The following is a 21,055-nucleotide window of genomic DNA, read 5'->3' as shown; positions in this document are numbered from 1 at the left end:
ATCTAGTCTCACTTATTCAGTATTTGAAACACACTCTCTTGTTGCACTTCTAAAACCTCGAACCTGCCCTAGTATTAAAACCCACTTCTCCAGGATGAAATACTCCAATAAAGTGTTTTCACTGAACAACTCCACTATGTCCTTTGCATTTGTCATTCTATTCACATTTTTATCCAACAATGTCATTCTTCCACAATTATTTCTCCTCCTACTGGCTGCATAATGAAAAAAATTCCTTAGAATTTTCTTTGGATCTCAGGGCCAATCTCTTCTCACATTCCAGTTTTACCTTCCTTACCATACTAGTCACTCTCCTGGCCTAAGTCTTATATTTTTCTTGCATCTACTCTCCATCCCTCTCATTATCTCTCTTCCATAACATCTTTTTTTACCTGCAGTTCCTGTTTGATATTGTTTGTTATCCACTTTACTCTTCACTTGTGGTATACAGTTTGCTATTGTTGCTAATTAATATTCCTTCACAGGTTCCTAAACACTAATGATATCTCGCCCTTCCAATTCCTCCCTCTATGGAACTACCCCATGTGGATATGTAAGATTATTAGAATCACCTGCCTTATAATTGCACATACATTCCTTTCTCTTTGATATGCTTGCATGTGGACTGAAGAGTTTGGTGGATAGAAGAAGGAGAGGTGATATGATCAAGACTTTTAAACTGTTGAGAGGCAGTTACAGGGTAGACATTGGAGAGTTCTTTCACTTGGTGGAATGGCAGGAAGGAGCAATGACAAGGGGCCATCCCTGGAAGTTATGAAAGGAGGCTGTGCGCAAGAGGGTGAGGAGTGGTTTCTTTGCGTGATGAACCTTGGAATGCATTGCCTGAGAGAGTGGTTGGAGTGGGTACGGTTAATGGGTTCAAGAAGTTGTATGATAGACTTTGTATTTCCTAAAAATGACTTCCCACGATGAGTCTTTTGACTCCATGGAGGCCTGGATAATAATGATAATAATAATAATAATAATAATAATGTCTATTCATCTTCCAAGTCAAAACCACACAGTCACTCTCTCCAACTGGGGGCAAAGATGCCATCTCAGTTATAATCTTCTCTTCTGATGCTATGACTAATTCTACAACTCTTGAACTTCATGTTCCTTCTATTACATGTTGCCTAAGACATTTGTCCCTCAATAATTCCATTCCCTTATTACTATATGCATTTCCTCTTCCCAATTTATACTGCTAGAGTTAAAATTTCCCATAACAATCATTCTTCTTGCACATGCCAAACTCAAATGCCTAAACATCTCCTGCTTTTCACTTTCTATGCTCCCTGGCTTAGATTTAAAAAAAAAAAAAAAAAAAAAAGCTTAAATTATGGTTTCCTACATAAGTAATTCAATAAAGACTTGACCAGTGTAAGAAGTGATGCTATTCTTGATCACATAAAGTTTTGGAGAATGAGATTTAGGATTTTGTACTATAAATACATTTTTGAAACTTTAAGGTAGTTTATATTATTATTATTATTATTTGACACCTCCAGGGAGGCCAAGGACTCATCGATGGAGAGCACCTGCTCTACAACTGTCTCCACTACTCAATCCGCCAACTGACCACAACTACACCAACGCCATCTACCGCCAACAACCACCACCACTAGTATTTCCACAGACACTCACAAACATCCATGCCCACGGCGAGATTCGAACCCACAGCCTTTTGGCTGGAGAGCGGATACGCTAACCACTCAGCCAGCCATGATTTTTTTTTTACTAGTAACAGTATGAACTGATGTTACTAAATACGCTTAAACATTTATTAATTAACAAAAACTTACATGTAATGCATGCTTTGAACCTGTATATGATGCAGATCCTGGAGCACCTAACAACAAAACAAAAATATTTGTTTTATTTCCATTGCAAATAATTTTTTTTTTTTTATTAGCATTAACAGTATGAAGGATATATCCTTAAATCACATAACTATTTTTAACATTTTCAGTCTTCACACATCCTCTTCTGAAATGAACTGCCTTATATAATATAATATAATATAAATCAAACTTGTCAAGAAATTATGTTTAATTCTTTATCTGAGTGCAAGCAAACAAAGTTTGTGCATGAAATATCTTTACAACTAGGTTAATGATCTTACTAATGACTACTAAGGCTACTAATAAGTACTGAGGCAAGTAGAATGACTACTTCTACTTGCCTTAGAATCCCATAATGCAAAGCACACATCCTTTGTATAATGCTATGCATTATGGGAAAGGCCACTCATAACCCAGACTGGTTTCAACCTTAATAGGTCAGTGGGAGCTAAGCCCTTCCCATAATGCAGCGTTATACATGTTCAAAAGGATGTGAGCTTTGCATTATAGGATACTAAAGCAATTAATGCAAAGTTATTAGCCTCTCTATCGAAGTAGACCAGTAGTGAAGATACTCCACATGCAAACTTTGCATGTGGAGTATCTTTATTTCTGCTACCATAAGTCAAGAGTCCATTATATTATATTACAGAAAGTTTATTCACTTGGTTATAACTTCTTGGTATATTTAATTTAAACTATAACTAAGTGAATAAATTATATTTATAATAAAATGGACTCTTAACTTACAGTAGCAAAAATAATTCTCTCCATTTTTCACTTCTTTCTCCAACATATTAGGTTCATGGGCAGGTCAAAGCCAAATAACTTGGCTTTCTAGATACCATAATGTTACAACATGGCTGTTGTAACATTATTTGTTAAATGTTCTGCTTTTTGTCAGTTAACTGACATTATATATTATGTTATATATAAAGAACACATTCATTAATGATTGAGTTCTGGTTGATCCAAAGATCATCACTCTGACTGTATGACCAAATGATGAAATGTCATCTAACAGAGGGATAATGCTGAAGCCATACTGCAAAGTCCTTCACATCAATATCACCTATTTTTGGTAAAAGTGGCTATAGTTATGATGGTCAGTGGTTAGGCTGCTCTATGATCATGTTGACAAGAAGGCTGCTCCCTCAGTATTAGAGAAAATATCAAGATGAGTTGGGAGATTTTCCCAAGACATCTGATCTATCAAAGCTTATCTCCACAAAGAAAAGAAAGGAATATGGGTGAAAATGTAAATATGTCGTATTTTGAAAAATGTTTAAGTACTTACAGGAATTATACAGAAATTTCCCTATTCAGAGTTCCAGGTAAGATTGAAGCAAGTATATTTGAGGAGACACTAAGAAAAATGGTGGAAGAGAAACTGGGAAAGAACACACTGAATTTATACCAAATAGGAGTTGTTGTGACCCTGATCAGACCACACTTCTACGTGTGGTCTGATCAGGGTCTTATACGACAGCACGATAACTCTTCTATCTCTGCAGGTCAGTGTCCTTCTCAGTATTGCAGCAATTCTAGGGGTTACCTTCACTCTTCGCAATATGCTCCTTGAATTTCAGTTTTCTATCAGTCATCATCTCCAGATCTCATCTCCCCCTACTTCCTCCAGTACAGCTCTTCCAATCGAGTATGCAGCCTCCCACTGATGTATCCCAAACTTCAAGACTTTACATTACACTGATACACCCATTCATTTGCCCATCCATCTAGTTTATTCAAATCCTCTTGCAGAGCTACCACATCTGCACTATTACTAATAACCCTGCCCAGATTCACATCATCTAAAAACAACTGAATATCCCCTTGCAATCCATTGCCAAATGTCATTGATATAAAGGATATATTTTTAATATTATTAAAAATATTTTCTTTATATCAATTTCATTAATTTCATTGATATATGAAATTAAATAATACAGGTCTCAGTACTGAGCCCTATGGAACCCCACTTGTAACCTTCTGTCTCCTTGATATTGCCCCACCATACACAACTCTCTGATACCTATCGGACAGCCAATCCTGAATCCAGTTGACTAATCCGACATCAAAACCCATCTGCAAAACTTAAATATCAGCTTATCATGTGGCACCCTGTCAAATGCCTTTGCAAAATCCAAAAAAAGGGCAGTATATGCCTTTCCCTCATCAACTGCTCTTGTCACTTTATTATAAAAGGCAATCATATTACTAAAGCAAGATCACACCTTAACAAATCCATGCTGATTCTCACAGATAACATTACCCTCATCTGCCCAACGCTGTATATGATCCCTCACTAATTTCTCCAAGACCTTAACAACTACTTTGAGATAAACAATTGGAGTATCATGGGAATATGATGATAATCAATATTTAAGTTTTGTAGATCTGGAAAAGGCAGTTGAAAAGGTACCAAGAGAAGAACTGTCTACAACATTACCATTATATGACGTAAATGGGAGATTATATCAAGCAATTAATATTTTACATTTAAGTTCTCAGTAGTATTTAGATTTGAAGGATGTACAAGTTTAATGCCATCTGTTCATTCATAATTTGATCTCTAGATAAAATTGTGAATGAAAGTGGATTTAAATCTGATATCAAAACCGATGATGTTAATCTCAGCTCTTTACTTTATGCCAATAATGTTACTCTCTTAAATAATTTGAAAAGGCAATAAAATATTTAAATCAAGAGTGCAAAAATTTTGTGCTCTTCATTTAAACAATGAAATTGGAATTAATCAAGGATGACATCTGGTTCTCCCCTGATCTCTCACTGTTTTCTGTAGAACCTCTCCAACATTTATCCTATAACAACCCCTTACTAACTTGTAGGTCTCTATCATATCTCCCATCTTCCTCCTATCCACCAGACTCTGTAAATTGCATCTTCTCGATCTTTCCAGAGGTCAGAAACAGTCAGTCACCTCTTGACCCTTTCCAACATCTCTTCTTCCTTCTGAAAACCAGGTGACCAAATCTGGGCACAGCAGTCCATGTATGGCCTAATCAAAGCCTTACACAATGGAACAAGAATCTCACTACTTCTACAAATCAGTGTCCTCCACATCATTCCCTGAAGTCTTTGTGTTGTCTTCACAATTTTGGCAATGTGTCCCTTAAATTTCAGATCCTTATCCGCTATCACCCCACAATCTTTTATTTCCTCCACCTCTAACAGTATATCCTTGTTAAGCATAAATTCTGCATCCCATCTTTGTTTCCCAAATTTTAAAACCTTACATTTTGCAACATTGTACTCACATTCTCGTGCCCAATCACTCAATTTATTTACGTCTTCTTGTAAGGCCATGACATCTTCTCTGCTCTTCATGGTTCATCCCAACTTTGCATCATCAGCAAACAATTGAATATCTCCATCCAAATCTTCACCAATATTATTAATATACAAGTTAAACAGTAATGACCCTAAAACAGACCCCTGAGGCACACCGCTAGCGACTTTTTTTTTCCTGGATATGGCTCCTCCATACACAACTTGCTGATGCCTATCAGATAGCCAGTCTCCAATTCAATGTACTAATCTAATATCCAACCCCATCTGCTCTAATTTGACTATCAACTTATCATGCAGTAATCTATCAAAAGCCTTTGTGAAATCTAAGTATATTACTGTGTATCCTTCTCCTCTGTCCAAGGAAGCAGTCGCATTATTGTAATAAATAAGTAGACTACTAAAACATGACCTCCCTTTAGCAAATCTATGCTGTCAATCAAAGATAATACCATTGTTTTCAACCCAATTCTGGATCCTAGTTCTCACAAGCTTCCTTCAACAACTTAACCACAACACCTGACACACAGATAAGCCTATAATTTGATGCTTGAGTTCTATCACCTCCCTTATAAAGCGATACAATCTTGTCCTCCTTCCAATCCGTAGGAACTTGACCTAATGCAAGACTCATATTAAAAAAATGTGTCAAGGCAGGTGCCAACTCCTGGCACATTCCTTCAGAATATGCGGTGATATATTATCAAGTTCCACAGCTTTATTAACATCTAGTTTGCTCAACTCCCCATACACCTCTTGCTCACTTATAGTCAGTCTCTTCTACCCATTATCAACTGCTCTCAATCTCTACATGAAGTCATATTCACAAAATTGAAAGACATTTATGAACTGCTCATTAAGTATCTCCACTACATCTTCTGCAACAGCTATCTTTATGCCATTTTCTCCAATCAATGTCATCCTTCCATAATCATTCTTTTTTTTTTTGGTGGCTACATATCGAAAGAACTCCTTAGAATTCTTTTTTGCTTCATTAGTTAACTACTGTTCATAACTCACTTTTGCTACCCTTATCAACCAAGTCACCCACCTTGCCTGGTCTTTGTAATCCTCATGAAATTGGTTATCACCACTTCTCTTATGCTGCCTCCATAATGCCCTTTTTTTCCGTATTGAATGCTTAAATCTCTCTATTCATCCAGATTGTTTCACATACTGTAACAAACTGTTTTTGTGCTCTGAAGATGCTGGATAGAATACCAGTGAAATATCAGAATAAGTTAATAAATAGTTATTTTCTTATCAGTCTGTGTTCTCATCTATATGGTTAAAATTAATCAACATGTACGACAAACACATAAGCCTTTCTACACATTTGTATTCTTATTAGCTTAAACCACAATGTAAAATTATGGTAGAACATGACAGAATTTCATGCCAGCTGGAGCGCTGACCAGTTAAACAAAGCCCCCATTGTTTTTGCCAAGAAACCAGGGCGAACAGTGAAAAGTCAGATACTGGAACAAATCCTGAAACACTCCCAAATCAACATCACCAGAATTCAAGATCAGCACTATCAATATAAGAAGCCTGAATGGCAAAGAAATGGAACTAGCAGATGAATTGGATAAGTACCAGATCGACATATTAGGGGTGACTGAAACAAAAAAGACAAAAACTGGTGAGATCTTTCTAAGCAATAAATATAAAATGTTATATTCAGGCAATGACAATCAAGGGAAAAGAAGGAGTAGCTATAGTATTCAACACTAAATACAAGGCTAATCTTCTTGAATGGAAGGCAATATCAAGTAGAGTGGTGGGAAAATATCAGAATGGCAAACTGAACAATGAGACTTATTTATGCCTATGGTCTTATAGAAGGTTCTACTAAGGTAAAAGTGGAGGAATATTTTGAGAAACCTACTGACACAATGAAAAAGGAAAAGTTGGTCCTTGTTGAAGATCTGAATAGTAGAGTTGGAAATGATTGTCAGAAATACAGATATATTTAGAGAAAAGAGCAAAGCTAATAATAATGGCAAATACCTGTTGAATTTCTTCTCATGATATGGAATGGTTATTACTAACACAATGTTCCAACATAAAAATGTGCACAAATTCACATGGAGAGAAGGGTCAAGGAATAAGAAAAGTCTCATTTTCTCACTGTGAAGGACACTAGAGTGTACAGAGGATTTGAAACTGGAAGTGATCATCATTCAGTTTTGAGCATGATAATACTGAATTTCATACTGAAAAGAAGAATGTGTAAGAAAGTTTTAAAATGAAATAAAAGTTGAGCAGCTCTCAGATATGAACTGTAGATACACAAAATACACAAACATTATTCAAGAAAAAAATGAAAGATTTTGAGAACAAGAACCAAACCTTGTCAATTCATTATAGAAAACATTAATTGATTCAGCCACAGAAGCATGCAGTGAGGTTGTCTGCAAGGAACTCCATGGTGAATACATTAAGTTAAAGAGGCAGTCAAGGAAAAGAAGAAAGCATATTGAAAGTTCCTGGTGAATAAGTCAACTTGTGCTCTTGGAGAATACAAAGACAAATGTAAAAAAGCTAAACACTGTGTAAAACTAGCTAAACAAAAGTCATGAGAAGACTGATAAGAACATAGAAAATAAATATCAGGTAGGTGGCAAGATATTCTGGAGGCTGTTGAAAAAGCTCAGAAATCGAAGAAAGAGTGCTCTAAAAGGAATTAGAGATGATAAAGGTGACATGAAAACTGGAGAAAAAGATATCCTTGAAGTATGGAGTAATTACTTTGAAAAATTGCTAAATAAAACAAGCAGTGACAACACGGTGGTAAAAAAAAAAAAAAAAAAAAAACCTCAAACAGATATGTAATCTGGAATACATATCCATACTTGAAGTAGAAAGACATCAAAAGCCTGAAATGTGGAAAGGCAGCGGGAGTCATTGGCACACCCAGGGGGGAGGGGGGACAAGGGGCCCTGGCCCCCAAAAGAAAAAGGAAAAAAAAACACTACAAAATTTTCCAAAAATCTTTTCCTAATTAAAATTAATTTTTTAATTTATGTTGTGTGCCAGGTCTTCTATTTCTATACTACTTATGAATTAGCAATCATTGCAAATGTTCAGTCATAGGTCATATGCGATGTGTAGTGTGTATTCTCAAATCATCTACTCAACTCAGCCCCCCCCCCCCAAGATTAAATCCTGAGTGTGAAACTAACGAGGGTAGATGATATTCGACCAGAAATGTGCAAGTATGGAGGTATATGTCTTGCAGTGGCTGCCCTGCATAGTTCAGAAGGCCTGGACAGAGGGAGAAATTCCCGATGATTGGAGTAGAGTTCTCATAGTACTCACATATAAAAAGGGAAATAAAACTGAATGAGAGAATTACAGAGGTATTTCCCTACTGAGTGTTCCTGGTAAGATCTATGCTATACTTGAGAAATGGTTGAGAAGGATTGTGGAAGGGAAGCTTGGTGAAGAACAAACTGGTTTCAGGCCAAACGGAGGCTGTCAGGATCAGATTTTCATTTTTTGAGTTGACAAATAGTAGGAATATAACAAAGATCTGTATTTAAGTTTTGTGGACCTGCAAAAGGCATATGACAAGGTGCCAAGAGAAAAGCTGTTCAAAATACTACAGTTGTATGGTGTCAATGGGTCATTATAATCAAACAATATTTAGTCTTGATTTGAGTTGTAAGTCAGCAGTTAGAATTGAAGGAAGTACAGGAAGCTGGTTTTGTGTTATCTATATGAATCAGATTATGAAGGAAAGCAGTATTAAACCTGATATCAAAATTGGAGATGTTAATCTCCACTATTTACTTTATGCAAAATGTATTACACTTCTATATAAATACAGTACAAGTCTCCAAGATTCCCAGAATAAACTGAATAACTGTTGTAATAAATTTGGTATGAAAATCAGCAATAACAACACAAAGATAATGAAAATAGGCAGAAACATTGAAAATATCAACTGCATCATGAATGGAGAACCTATAGAAGAAGTAAAACATTTCAGCTCCTTAGGCACAATTTTTAGTGAAGACGGTGAATTAAACATGGAAATAGACAACAGAATTAACAAAGCCAGTATGACAGGAAGTCTCCTGAATAAAGTTATATTTAATAAGAGAGAAATTAGTCAAAATGCTACATTATCTGTATACAAATAAGACAGTGTTCAAACCAATTTTAACTTATGGATCCAAGAGCTGAGTTAGAAATAAAACACTTGACTAAAAACTTGAGACCACAGATATGAGAGTCCTGAGAAAGATTAGGGGGTGTGAACAGGTACCATCAATGGCAATATCACATTTAAAAAAAAAATGAGAATATTAGGAAAGAACTTGACATTGTTAACATCCAGGAATGTGTTAGTGGAGGTAATCACAGGTGTATGGTCATTTAAAGAGAATGGGAGAGGAAAGATTAGCAAAACAAGTGTTCTCTGCCAAGTTGGCAGGAAAAAGAAGGAAGGGGAAGACCACGATATAGGTGGATTGATACAGTAAAAAGTGCCTCAGAAGACAGAAATATAAGATCTGATTATATTGGAGTTTTGACAGATAACAGATTGATTTGGAGGAAAACTGTTGATAGGAAGTTAGTAATGATGTAAGTTTTTCATGTAGTACTATCATAATATCCTGTATACTCCTTGAGGGTATATGTCAGGAATATGATGATGATGAATTCTAATAGCTGTAGACGAAGTTATCCTCTTGCAGTTAATAGCATATATTGTCACATGCACTTAGATTTCAAGTGCTGTTCTGAATGAAAGTTGCATTAATCCACATAGGTGAGGTGATGATGAATGTCTGATGAGATACCATGTACCACTGCTTAACATCTGATTTTACAATCAAACCATCATTCTGTATACATTTAAATTCTTATTCAACTACTTCAGTTCTATATGTTGATTTACAACTTATGTACTTCGTATGATTTCAAATTCTACAGTATTTTTTTTTTTTACCACTGTTCTCTCACTGCTTTTCTAATCCAATAATTTTCTGCATATATTTTCTGAACATCTGCATATAAAGTAAACAGCTGACTTTAATATATATACTATTGCACTGCCAATCCCCGTGTTGGGGCAGGTAGTAGAATACCCCAACCACACTCCTGCGTATCTTAAGAGGTGATAAATGGAGACCCGGGGGGTATAGCCAGGTCCCCTTCGGGGGTTGGGCAAAGGGCTAATCACCCCCTCTCTGTAAAAATTATCTGATTATGGAAACTGCAAATCTGGATGAACAATCCTGGCAACAGACGTGACTTGCGAGACCCCAGAAGGCTGTTATCTAGCCTGGTCTGATGTGGATAACGTATATATGACACACCAAGGGGAAAGCCTTTCGGAACCCTTGTTGTTGAAAGAGTCACTTATGAAGCCACAAAAAATTTTATAAAGATTGGATCATGGAATGTCAGAACACTGTACCAGGTAGGAAAAACTAGGCAGGTAACAAATGAAATGGACAATTACAATCTTTTAGTTTATGAGGCTTGTCTTTTTTTTTTTTATATTTCATTACCCTTATTTTGAATACTTCCAGTATTTGTACACACACACACACACACACACACACACCAGCTCATTTCTGTTTATATAACAGTCTCACTGACCCCACTTCTTGGATATGACTCCTCCCCATTTCAATTCCTCTCTATCATCACTGAAATTACACCTCTCTCAGACTTAAATGTCAACCCCCACATCCTTGACTATCTTATTTCTTTTTTGTGCACTCACAAATCTACTCCTGAAACCATCATCTATACTTCTCGCGCAGTGTCAGTCACCCCCCCCCTTTTGCTGTCTGTCTCTCACTCTTTTTACGAATGCCACTCACCTCTCCATTCAGCTCTATCCATCCCACACATTCACAAAATGAACTCTTTTCTCCTCACAAAACTCTACTAGCATACAATTCATAATCTTCACTCACCTTCTCAACTCATTATCACACCTGAGCAACATGTTGACTACCTTACCTACTATACTGTTATCTTTCACTCTCTTTAACATCCATCCTTACATTCTTCTTGTTATCAGTCAAATCATTTGTGCCAAATGGAATACGCAGCAGCTAGGTTCTTGTTCGTGTACCCTGTGAGTACCCATTAGGGGAAGTTAAAGCTGCTACCAATCAAACGCAAGTGATCAAACTAAAATGCTCCCAAATTCCTGCCCTAAAGGATCACACCAGGGGCCAGGCCTAAAAATAATATCATTTAATGCTGAAGGCTTCTCCAGTGTCAAACAAGATCTCATTGCAAATATTTGCAGAGATAATGACTGCAATGTGCTCTGCCTGCAAGAAATTCATAGAGGGGGAAGGTGCCGCCAGACCTTACAACCATGGCATAAAACTCAAAGAGATACCCCACGATAAATATGGTAGTACAATATTTACTAAAGAAAACTTAATCTGTTGTCCGTTGACTCAACAAACAACAGAAACATTGAGATCATTACAATCACATTTAAAAATATCTCAATCACCTCAGTTTATAAACTTCCAGAAGAAGCTTTCTCCTTCCCCAACATTCTGCTCAATAATAATGCATACATGACTAATGCGGTATTAAGTGACTTTAACAGCCATAGCACTAACTGGGGTTACACAAAGTCCAATGAAGATGAAGAACTTCTTGAAAAATGGGCTGAAAACTTTTCTCTAAACCTGAAAACTCCCTGCATCTTTCAACGTTGACAGATGGGAAGCAGGGCTATAACACTGACCTCATATTTGTTAGCTCAAAAATATCCAACACTTGTGTTAAAAAGGTTTTAAATCTTATTCCACATATTCAACATAGATAATGCTTTAATTCAACCCAGCCATTATGCCTAACACAGTCCCTTACAAACGACGAGTTAATTTCAAAAAAAAACAAATTGGAAGGATTTCGTGGAAGATCTTGACAAGTCCATAGGGCCAGTCCCTTCAAACCCTCGAGAGTATTCCTAATTTATAAAAATACTGAGGAAAATCTCCACCAAACATCCCCCAAGGATATGTACCACACAAACTACATTCCAGGTCTTTCCAATGATATACAAGCCAGTATGCTAATTACAACTTTACAACCAACCCCTTATCAGAGGAGACTATCCATGCAGGAGAAGAATTATGCTCCAAGATGGCAGAGGAAAGGAGTTCCTCATGGAAAACAGAAATAGAAGCCCTTGACATGACTCATAGTAGCAGAAAGGCATAGAACTTTATCAACAGAATTAGGAAGGATTTCACTAAGCCATATGAACATCCGCATACTTGCTCACCAGCTGCTGCTGAATGGAAAATTCCCTAAAAAGCACACGAAAAAGAAGAATACTTAGAACCCCAAGTGAGGAACAAAATATGATTAATTCAGATTTCACGATCACTGAACTCAACACTGCCATAGACCTATTAAAACCTAGAAAATCTGCAGGCCTTGATGATATTTGTAATGAACAAATTAAACATTTTGGATCCAGGACTAAAGAGTATTTATTAAACATATACAACACTTGCCTCAGAACCCTAAGGATACCAACTATCTGGAGGCATGCTCAAGTGGTGGCCTTTCTGAAACCAGGGAACACTCCAACAGAAGCAAAAAATTACAGACCTATATCACTACTCAGCAACATCTTTAAACTCAATGAATGATTAATTTTGAATAGGCTACAACAGAAATAGAAATTTCTATTTCTATTTTGAATCACTAATCGAATCCCATTTTATTGCTGAGCAGGCTGGTTTTAGACCTGTACATCACAAATTCTCAACCTCACTTGATATATAGAAAATGGTTATGAGCAAAAACTAGCTATAGGAGCAGTCCTTGTTGACCTAACTACAGCATACAATACCATAAACCATCTCACAGTCAGAAATAAAATATATGGAATAACTAGAGACTATCATCTTGTCCTCCTGATCCAATCACGCTTGGAAAACAGATGCATTTTTTTTTTGTGGACCTGGGGGGGGGGGAGCCACTGGCATCCTCAGGGAAGTGTGTTATCACCATTACTTTTCAACATCTACATCAATGATCCCCCCCATCTTCCCAGGAACTAGAAATTTTATCTATGGTGATGACCTTTGCCATAACTATTCAAATAATTTCAAGTCCATTGAAACTACTCTATCACTTCCCTTAAATAGTCTAACCACATATTATAGCGATAATAGATTAAAACCAAACCCCTTGAAAGCCCAGACTGGCCATTTCCACATTAACAATAAGGAAGCTAGCAGGAAGCTAGAGATTTCTTGGGAAGGCTCTAATATAGAACATTCTTAGAACCCAGTCTACCTCGATGTGACTCTCGATCGCACTCTTTCATATAAAACACACACAGAAAAAACAAAGGCGAAAGTTAATGTGAGAAACAATATACTAAGAAAGCTTACTTCCTCCAAACAGGGTGCAGACCCTAGCATACTGAGATCTCTTGCCTTGGCCCTTTGCTATTCTTTTGCTGAATATGACTGTCCGGTATGAGTCAGATCCTGCCATGCTGAAAAACTTGACCCTGCATTGAATGAAAGCTGCCACTTAATTACAGTATACTTTGGCTGTTATTGCACCCTCTTCAATTTGAAGATCTGCATTCTCAGCTGACAAAAGAAGCAAACAAATGAATGATGAGTGCCACCCACTATTTGGCCAGACTATAGTGTCCCAGAGAAAGATCCTGACATAATTTTCTAGCAACTGTTAAACCATCTAAAAACCCTCTAGAGACAAGACTGCAACAATGGTTTTCACCATATTCTGAGAATAATACTGATTATTCTCAGGATATGGTGTTCCAACAGCCGACATCTTCCATGTGGTGCCCACTTGAACTGGAATACTTTGAAAAGCCTCAACAGACTACGGACAATAGGATGACGTTGCAAACAAAACCTCATCAAATGGGGGCTACCTCACTAGACCAGATAATTGTGAGTGTGGGGCAACCCAGTCCATGGAACACCTTCTTTCTTGCCCCCTTCTTCAATCACCTTGCACAAAAGAGGACCTTATATCCTGTATGGAAAGAGCAGTTGACTGCGCAAGATACTGGAGGAACATCTGACCACATTTATTGTATATAACTTATGTACAGTTTCTTTTTCCTTCATATTTTACTTATTATTCCCTGTATATTTACCTATTAAATTTAAGCTGTTTTCATTTGTAATGTATTCTAATTTATTGTAAATAATGTTGTAACAATTACTTACTACTGTAACACTTTTGTTTGGATACGAAATAAAAATTTGTGCCAACTACTTCTATCAACTGTTTTGCTTGCGTACTCCTCTTATTCAATGCTATTACCCTGATCATTCTACCTACAGGAAAACAAACCTTGTGCACCTTTTCACTTACCACACCTCTAATCATCAAATCCCCATACATTGCTACTCTCAAATCATTCAATATTTCTTTAAAATCTTTCATCCCAGTCTTCCTCAAATTTCCATGCATATTTGTAATTCTCCTCATTTCATTCCTCATACACTGAACCTCTTGCCTCAACTTTCATCTCTTCAATTATTTTCTCACTGCCATTTACATTAATCTCATTTTCATTACCTTGCACATTCACTATCTTGCTGCTCACCGCCACTTACTTACATATAGCTATGTCTGCCCTCCTACCGCTCACTGCAGCAAACTCACTGCCATCTATCCACCCTAACTTACCACCATTTTTGTCAGCTCTCTTACCATTACTGTTTAAGCACTCAACTGTACTGTCAACTCCAATTACTTCTGTAGTGGAGCTGACAGTATTTCCACAATCTTTTTTTTTTTTTTTTTGCCTGCTACAACTCACATTTCATGCCATAACATAATCAATAAGCATGTTACACTTCTTGCACACTCAAACTCTCTCATTTTTCCTATTAATCCTCTCCACATAAGTATCTTCACTATGGACACTCGGGCAGCATTCATGTCTTTTAAGCATTGCAAACTAAGGCAAATCCAATGCCGAGGACTGTATTCTTGTAAGCTCTCTGGTAATTTTTACAAAACTTTCATAGTTTTTACAACATTCGGCTTTGAAATAATGCTGGATTTAATATCCTCTTTGTCTATGTAATTTTACATTGCTGAAATGAAGCCGTATGGCTATTTATTTTAGTAACATCTACAATCTCTTCCAAAGCACAGATGATGCAATTGTGGCACCTTATCATTTCTGAAAAATCTATGCCACTTACATTTGTCTTTCATAATAATCTATGTCCAATCATCACTTTGCTCATGCTCAAAGCTACACACAAGAAACTCGAAGGAATTTAATAAATATAAAACTTTAACTACAACAATATTTAAATAACAAATTATCAATATTACCACACAAAATTTGAAAATTTAAAAGTATCTTTTCACAGCTCTCACTTTGCCACCAGCACCTTAGATGTTGGTTTAAACTTGTTATTAGGTTTAATGGAATGAATGCAGCATAGAGGAACAATAAAATACAAGTTTATAGGATTTTCTTAGAATCAGCAGTAGATTTGTTAAATCAGCCTAATCTTAATAAATATGGGTGTGTTAAACTTCCCAAGATTTGGGAAACTTAAATCCTTAGACCTACTGTCCAACAACTAAGACTAGATAACAGCACCCATAGTGAGTGCTGTTATCTAGTCTTAGGAATTCAGGCTTTTAGTGTAATTTTTTTCAACTTACTGTTTCGTGTCTGTCTGTCAGTCACAGAGACATCATCTCTGTGACAGACATGAAACAGTAACTAATAATGATTTGTTAGGTGTGGACATACTGCCTTAAAAAGGAGTCAACAGACACCATAGCGTGAAGAACAAACAGCCACGGTACCCACCTCAATAAGATGTAGGACCTCCTTTTGTTGTGATAAGTGCAGCGATCCTGCAGGACATACTTTCCACAAGTTTACAATAGCAATTAATGGGAATTTTGGACCTCTCTTCCTGTAGGCATGTAATAAGGTCCTACAATGTTGTGGGAGACAGACGTCCCTTGACTTCACTCAATGCTCCAAATCAACCTCACATGTTCAATAGGATTGAGTTCAGGACTCTGTGGAGGCCAGGCAAGTGTGGTGATGTCCACAACCCATGCTGTTACAACAGAAGCCTTATAACAGAATGCCTTGGTGAAAGAGACAACAATAGTTAATATGGTAGAAACACCACAAAGTAGGAAGCATTGCACTATCCAGAATGTTCAGATACCCCTCAGAGTTCAATGTTTGTGGTACCACAAATAGAGGTCCAAGCCAAACTAAGAAAAACAGGACCATACAATCACACAGCCACCTCTGAATTTCATAGTTGGGGTTATGCACTCTAGTAAGAGGTATTCACTGAGCATCTGCCAAACCCATCCATCTGCTCAGTAGAGGGTGTACTGTGATTCGTTACTCCATAACATAGCTTTCCAAGTTTCCACATCCCACTGTACATGCTCTTTACACCATTGAAGATGACACTATAAGCTGGTTTGGGTAATATGGGTTTGCATATTGTGGTCTTACCATGGAAACCTATGTTTTTTGTGCATATTTGGACATCCAGTCAATGTCCGGAACTCTGCATTCAACGTGTCAGCTGACGAATGGTGATTTTTACATTTTTACATATTATTCTTTAGCACTCTGCGGTCATGTTCGGTAGGTGTGGTTGGTCTTCTACTTTGGATAGCACTTGTAGTTGATCCCTGTGCTTCCAATCTCAGTATGGTATTACTGACTGTCAACCTGGGATGGCCCAAAGTGTCAACAATTTTCCAAACAGAGATAGGCCTGCAGCATGGCGTTCTATCACGATGCCTCTTTCAAACTCTATCAGCGGGCTAAAGATTATTTTTCTATTTTTATCAATTTTATATATATATATATATTGCATTTTTAATTTATTTTTTGCATAGTCCAAAAACCCTAGTCTAGAGACCAAATGTGGAACTTTTTCAATCTACTTCAGGCCTCCAAAAATAACGAGTGAATAAATTATGCAATTTTGGTAATGATTTTCTTTTATGTGCCTAAATGCAACGTGAATAGCATGCAACTCTGCTGTATAATTACTGCCATCAGGTGGGATCTAGAGAGAGACAGTATTGTTGGAGACGGTATTGTCAAGAAACACAGCATCACAGCCAACAGTGCTCTCTGATCTTGAATTATCAGTATAGATGGGCACGAAATCAGAGTGGGCTGTTTTGGGTGCATTAAACAATTGCAGGCAGACAAATGATGGAGAATGAAATTTCTGTAGTTGACAAAAGTGAGTTTGTAGGATGGAGTGCAAATCACCATGGAAAGATGCTGTTATGTTTGGTGTCATCAATACTCAAGCCAACAGGCTAGCATAGTCTCTTTAACAAGCTTACCAAAAAGGACGTATGGTGTCTGATGTGTGTTTTCTCTTCGGTGAACTTCCCAGTGAAGAGAAACAAGTACTGTCTCTCTGGATGCTCTGGAAGAGACTTATTTTTAGGGCATAATTAAGAGACAAGTGTTTCCATCTAAGTGATGAGCCAGTTCATTTGATTCAACATAAAGACTTTCAGTGGGCAATGTGCAAAAAGACACTAGTAGCTATCCACATACCCTGATGATGGATGGGATCCAACCTTCGCAGGTTATTCTGCCTTGCAGAACTATAGACTTAAGACCCATAATCCAGATTTGAACATATAAGCACATGATAATGATGAAGCAATGAAGAAAAATATGCATTCCATTCATTAGAGGATTGAGTGTGAAGGAGATTCAATGCTCTCTTGTACTTTTCTATTAGTTGATGAATATGTGCTAAGAATGTAAGTTTTCTGTCAAAGATAAGTCCCAAAAGCTTGGCTTTTGTTCTTACTGGAATAACAGTTTGTGCTATTCTTAATTCAGGATCTGGATGAAGAGTGTATTTTCAACAGAAATATACATAGACACTTTTTCTGTTGAAAACCTGAACCCATTACTAAGAGCCCATAGAGAGGCACGATCAATTGCTTGCTGAAGATGAGGATATTTGTCTTTCAAATATCCTCATGTTACGAGAGTGACAGTAAATTGTGACATCATCGACATATAGAGCACTGCCTTACAGAGGGAGGAAGCTGTTCATTGGTTAAGTTAACTTTGATAGCAAAAAGTATCACACTTAAGACAGAGATTTGGGGAACACCCTGTTCTTGATGATATGGACAAGATAGCACACTTCTCATTCTGACTTGGAACCTTGCTTGGATAGAATGTTTTTAATAAATACAGTCAAGTGTCCTCTGAGACATAGATTATAGAGGTCTTTTAATATGCCATATCTCCAGGCTGTGTCCATAAGCTTTTCCATGTCAGAGAACACTGAAACCAGATGTTCTTACTTCAGGAATGCTTCTCTTTTACAAGTTTCTAAATGGACCACATGGTCTAAAGTTGAATGATGTCTACAAAAGCCACATTGTGTATTGGAGAGAAGATTGCCACTTTCTAAATACCAGAGAAGTCTGGCATTAACCATTTTCTCTAATGTCTTACAAATGCAGCTGGTCAGAGCAATAGGTTGATAATTATTTGCTTGTGTTGGATCCTTTCCTGGTTTTGGAATAGTAATAACAACTGACTTATACCAAGAATCTGGAAACTTTTCCTCTGGAGGTATTAGGTAGCATATTAAAAGAAGGAGATCCGCAGAAGATGATGGAAGATGTTTTATCATTTAATAATGGATCTCATCAGGACTTACTGCACTAGGGTGAGACAGTAAAAGAGCTCTTTTTAGTTCCTTCTTAATAAATGGCCAAATGTATGGCTCAAGCCTATTGGTAGAAAAATTTAGCTACTGTTACTTTTATTGCTTTCAATATTAAAAATTCAGGAGGATATGAAACATCTGCTGAGATTCTGACAAATTTTTGCCTTAAGTGTCTGCAACAGCTTTGGGATCAGCTCCATTATCTTCCAAAGTAGACAAATTTTTTAACTGGCTGTTTGATTGATCGATGATATAAATTGGATCCATAATTGTTTTTGACGCTGATGTCTCACATAACTTACCTTGGCCCAAGTACATTTAAATGCTATTAAGTTTATTGTGGTAAGGTATCTATGAAATATACCCCATACACTGTCTTGATCTTCATTGGCTGCCCAATAAAGATCAAGATCGATTTTTTACTCTGCCCAATCGAGATTTCCATCTCGATTTTTTACTCTGCCCAAGGCTGTGGGCAGAGTAAAAATCGAGATGATGTGTTCAGATCTGAGGCTGTTGTTGCTACCTAGATAATGCAGTCTGTTATATATAATTTACTGTTTCATTGATAGGTGTTTGACTGACTGCAGCAACATTACATTTTGCAAGATGGGACAAAGAATTGCAGTAAGTAAATTAAAGATGCCAAGAAATTATATTCTTGGTTTCATCCTTTATCAAAGTTTAAGCAAACAAAGTTTGCACATGAAGTTACTCCACGAATGGAGTCATATTTCCATATACAAGTAGCCAAAAGGTGTCAAAACTCATTAATAAAATACTCTGGATTAGAGGGAATTGTTAGAAGTTTTTCCACTTGGTTATACTATAAATTAAAGATCCCTTGCTTTAATCCTTAGGCATGGCAAATTTCATTCCTGTAGTGGTTTGAACTGTTTAATGTTTAGTCTTTAGAGCTAGGCTTCCAAATTATCTAACCTTTAGCTCACTCATTGTATTAAGCAAACATAATTATTAAATTTAATGTGTTGTTTGCATTCCTTTTTCCAGATTGGAATCATACATCCAATTTTACTTATGTGATTTAAGTTACAGGTACAATGAATACAGTATACTCCAAGATGGGGCAGGGAAGGAATGGGGTTCTTTGAGGAGTTAAATAAGGTTCTTTAATTTTGCAGGTTTAAAAGTGGCATTAAGGTTGTATTTGTGTAATATTCTATTTTTTTATCTGATATCCCCTTAATGTATGGAATGACTACAGTTTTATTATTATTATTTTCTTGATCTCTATAGAGTCACAAGATTCATCATGGTAGTTCAGCACTTATTGTATATTGCTCCATAAACTCATCCATCGTTTACACTTTCATGATTCTCTCAGGCAACGCATTCCATGCTCCTACTACTCTCCATTAAAAAAAACTACTTCTTACCCTTTTACTCACTACTTCCTTTTGCAGCTTCCAAGGATGGCCACTTGTCTTTATTCCTTTCCTTCATTCTGTCATATGAAAAATCACCAAAGAATTAATCTAATAATAAGCCTTTAACAGCTTACATGTCTCAATCATATTGTCCTTTGTCTTCTATCCACCAAAATCTGCAGTCTTATGTCTATCCTCATAAACCAGCATTGTACACTTCATATATCATTTTTGTTATCAGTCTCTGTACCCTTTCCAAGGTTACTTCCCAATGACTAGATCTGAAAGCAGAAATCCAGATGTGGTCTGTCAAAGATTTATACAAATAGGGTCACCACCTTTTTTTTCCCTTTTATGGTTAATGCTTTCCTCTATATTTCAGCAATTCTCTGTGATGTCTTCACAACCATTGCAATAAGTCCTCTTAACACATTGACTGCCAACTACGAGATAACTCGTAGTTGGTGGTCTGCCACTGGATGTCCACTACGAGTTATCTCGTAGTGGCCAAGACAATCTATGATGCCAACTATGATCATTCTCGTTGCAAATACGTGCTAACTATACATACTGAGCATCTGTGGCAAGTACATTCAAAGTTTTGATGGCGGCAGGAAATGAAACAAGTTGTAAATAAAATGGATTTATTCAGAAAATAAAAAAAAAAATTTCACATTTTCAACTAAAAGTTGAAAAGTCCTCCCAATTTGGTTCACTCATATTCTATAAATTTCTCTCTCTCTTTCTGTTAGCTTTCTTTTTCATGAACATGATGTGTATGCCGTTT

At 36.7% G+C, this 21,055-nt stretch overlaps 1 protein-coding gene across 5 annotated transcripts in view; it reads right to left on the bottom strand.

Annotated features, from left to right (window-relative positions):
- The window catches only part of LOC150102448 (dehydrogenase/reductase SDR family member 7-like), a 149,545-nt gene that overhangs the window by 43,568 nt on the left and 84,922 nt on the right, over positions 1-21,055 (bottom strand). For all 5 annotated transcript variants that reach the window (XM_090399697.1, XM_090399698.1, XM_090399694.1 and 2 more), the window contains exon 5: positions 1,806-1,852. In XM_090399697.1, the coding sequence (XP_090255823.1) occupies positions 1,806-1,852 (47 nt within the window). The remainder of the gene's footprint in view (positions 1-1,805; positions 1,853-21,055) is intronic.

The sequence above is a fragment of the Typopeltis vanoorti genome, chromosome 10, assembly GCF_054136105.1.
Source record: "Typopeltis vanoorti isolate ZY-2024b chromosome 10, IOZ_Tvanoo_1.0, whole genome shotgun sequence".
Lineage (NCBI taxonomy): Eukaryota > Metazoa > Arthropoda > Arachnida > Uropygi > Thelyphonidae > Typopeltis > Typopeltis vanoorti.
The sequence above is the reverse complement of the archived record's forward strand: the minus strand, read 5'-3'. Positions and strand labels throughout refer to the sequence as shown.